Below are 2036 nucleotides of genomic sequence, written 5' to 3' on the forward strand. Positions count from 1 at the left end.
GCGCAGTGGCTCAAGCCTGTAATCCCAGCACTTTGGGAAGCCGAGGCGGGTGAATCACGAGGTCAAAAGATTGAGACCATCCTGGTCAAAATGGTGAAACCCCATCTCTACTCAAGATACAAAAAATTAGCTGGGTATGGTGGCGAGTGCCTGTAATCCCAGCTACCCAGGAGGCTGAGGCAGGAGAATTGCCTGAACCCAGGAGGCGGAGGCTGCGGTGAGCCGAGATCATGCCATTGCGCTCCAGCCTGGCTAACAAAAGCGAAACTCTGTCTCGGGAAAAAAAAAAAAAAAAAGATAGGTCATACAGAAACTGGGTAATGATGGAAGGTGGGAGGGAACAGAATGTACCACTGAACGGGGGGATCTGGGGAAACATCTGGAGGAAACACTCTCCCATGCCACTTGATCTGCAAAAATTGAACATGGGGAGGTTAAGAGGGTGTCAATTTGGAAAGTATCTTTAGGAATGCTAACCATAATCTTCCTTTCTCCAATCACAGCATCCTGCCTTCCTTATCAAATGCCACCCCACCCCCACACTTCTTCGGCCACATCCTGATGGTGCTGTGTGACGTCTAAGCCTGTCCTTCCCGCCCAGGGCTACCATTGGCTGGGTGGCGGCATGCTGACCAATGAAAGCTCAGGGACGTGATCGCCTCACTGTCGTCAGATCCCGGGAGGGGCACGTACACGTAGAGCAGGCAGCCTGACGTTGACGTTGGAGACGTTGACGATGGAGACGTTGACGTTGGAGACGTTGAGTTGAGCAAGATGGCGCCAAAGAAAAGAGCCTCGGGACCACCGGCTAAGGCCGGGGAGACGCGAAAGAGGAAGTCTTCCTCTGAGGCGAGTCCCAGTACCCCGAAGAAGGTGAGTGACCCACCCGAGCTCCTCCTCGTCTTCCCCTTGATTCCTTCCTCAATATTCCTGCCCTGTCCTCACCTGGCACAACCCCCAGCCCGGCCCTCACCACTTCTCAGGAAATGTCCCTGTTCCCAGCCTCCTCCATCCTCTCCCCTGACCCGGACAGAGCCCCACTGTGATCTCCCTGTTGTCCTTCCAGACGCCCAAGGCGGGCAAGAGAGGAAAAGCAGGTCCTGGAGGGAGAGGCAGGAAGAAACCTGCCGCTGGGAAAAAGATGGCAGCCGTGGGAGCCCCTGAGGCAGGGAGCGGGCCAGCACCACCCGGGCCCAGCCAGCCGCCGAGCCAGGAGCTTCCTCCATGCAAAGTGCCTGTGAAGGAGGAGCCAGTGGGCGAGCCCGACCCACTGAGCCAGGAGACCCAGCTGGAGGATCCACTGAGCCAGGAGACCCAGCTGGAGGAGCCACTGAGTGACGTGATGACCGTCTCCACCTCGTCGGATCCACCGAGTGACGTGATGACCGTCTCCACCTCGTACCTCAGCAGCGACTAAGTTCAGGCCCAGCTGCCAGGAGACTCGGAGATCTCACCAGCGCAGGGGGCGCCCCCATGCTGATGTCAATAAATCCAATGTGTTGCAAAATGATCCCAGTGACTGTGTTCTCTGATGGTGGGGAGGGAGGGAGGGAGGGAGGGAGGAAGGGAGGGACAGGTGATGTGTGGGGGGAGGGGGGAGAGGGAGGGAGGAAGTGGTGGTGTATGGGGCGGAGGGAAGAATGGGTGGTGTGTGGAGGGGGTGGGAAGTGGGGTCCTACGAGGTTGATGTCAGAGAGACAGGTCACAGCCAGACAGGAGGATAAGGACTGCATCAGAGCTGAGCACTGGAGACAAATTTCCCCTTCACAGGATGACTCCTCGTCTTGTAAGGCTTCTTTCTTCATGCAGTCTTGCTAGCTCATACATCAAGTACCAAGAATCAGATTCTACCTACTTAGGTTTCATTGTTAAAGTACCTTTTCATTCATAGAAACCAATGGAAAAATCCACTTTCCTTTCAGCATCCCCTCCCCACAATCTAATATAATTAAGAAGAAAAATTCAAAGTAGAGTACAATCTATTTGAAAAAAGCTATTTTATTTTTGCAACTGAGGACACAAAAAGTACATTTCAT

General features: G+C 54.3%; 1 protein-coding gene across 1 annotated transcript; it reads left to right on the plus strand.

Moving 5' to 3' along the window:
• Positions 1-762: 762 nt before the first annotated feature.
• On the plus strand, positions 763-1499 carry LOC103790164 (testis-specific basic protein Y 1-like). The gene is made up of 2 exons (XM_008988908.5): positions 763-873; positions 1067-1499. Exons 1-2 carry the CDS (start codon positions 775-777, stop codon positions 1415-1417), a joined length of 450 nt encoding a protein of 149 aa, XP_008987156.4. The 5' UTR covers positions 763-774; the 3' UTR covers positions 1418-1499.
• The last annotated feature ends 537 nt before the right edge of the window (positions 1500-2036 follow it).

Source organism: Callithrix jacchus, chromosome X (genome assembly GCF_049354715.1).
Source record: "Callithrix jacchus isolate 240 chromosome X, calJac240_pri, whole genome shotgun sequence".
Classification (NCBI taxonomy): Eukaryota; Metazoa; Chordata; class Mammalia; order Primates; family Cebidae; genus Callithrix; species Callithrix jacchus.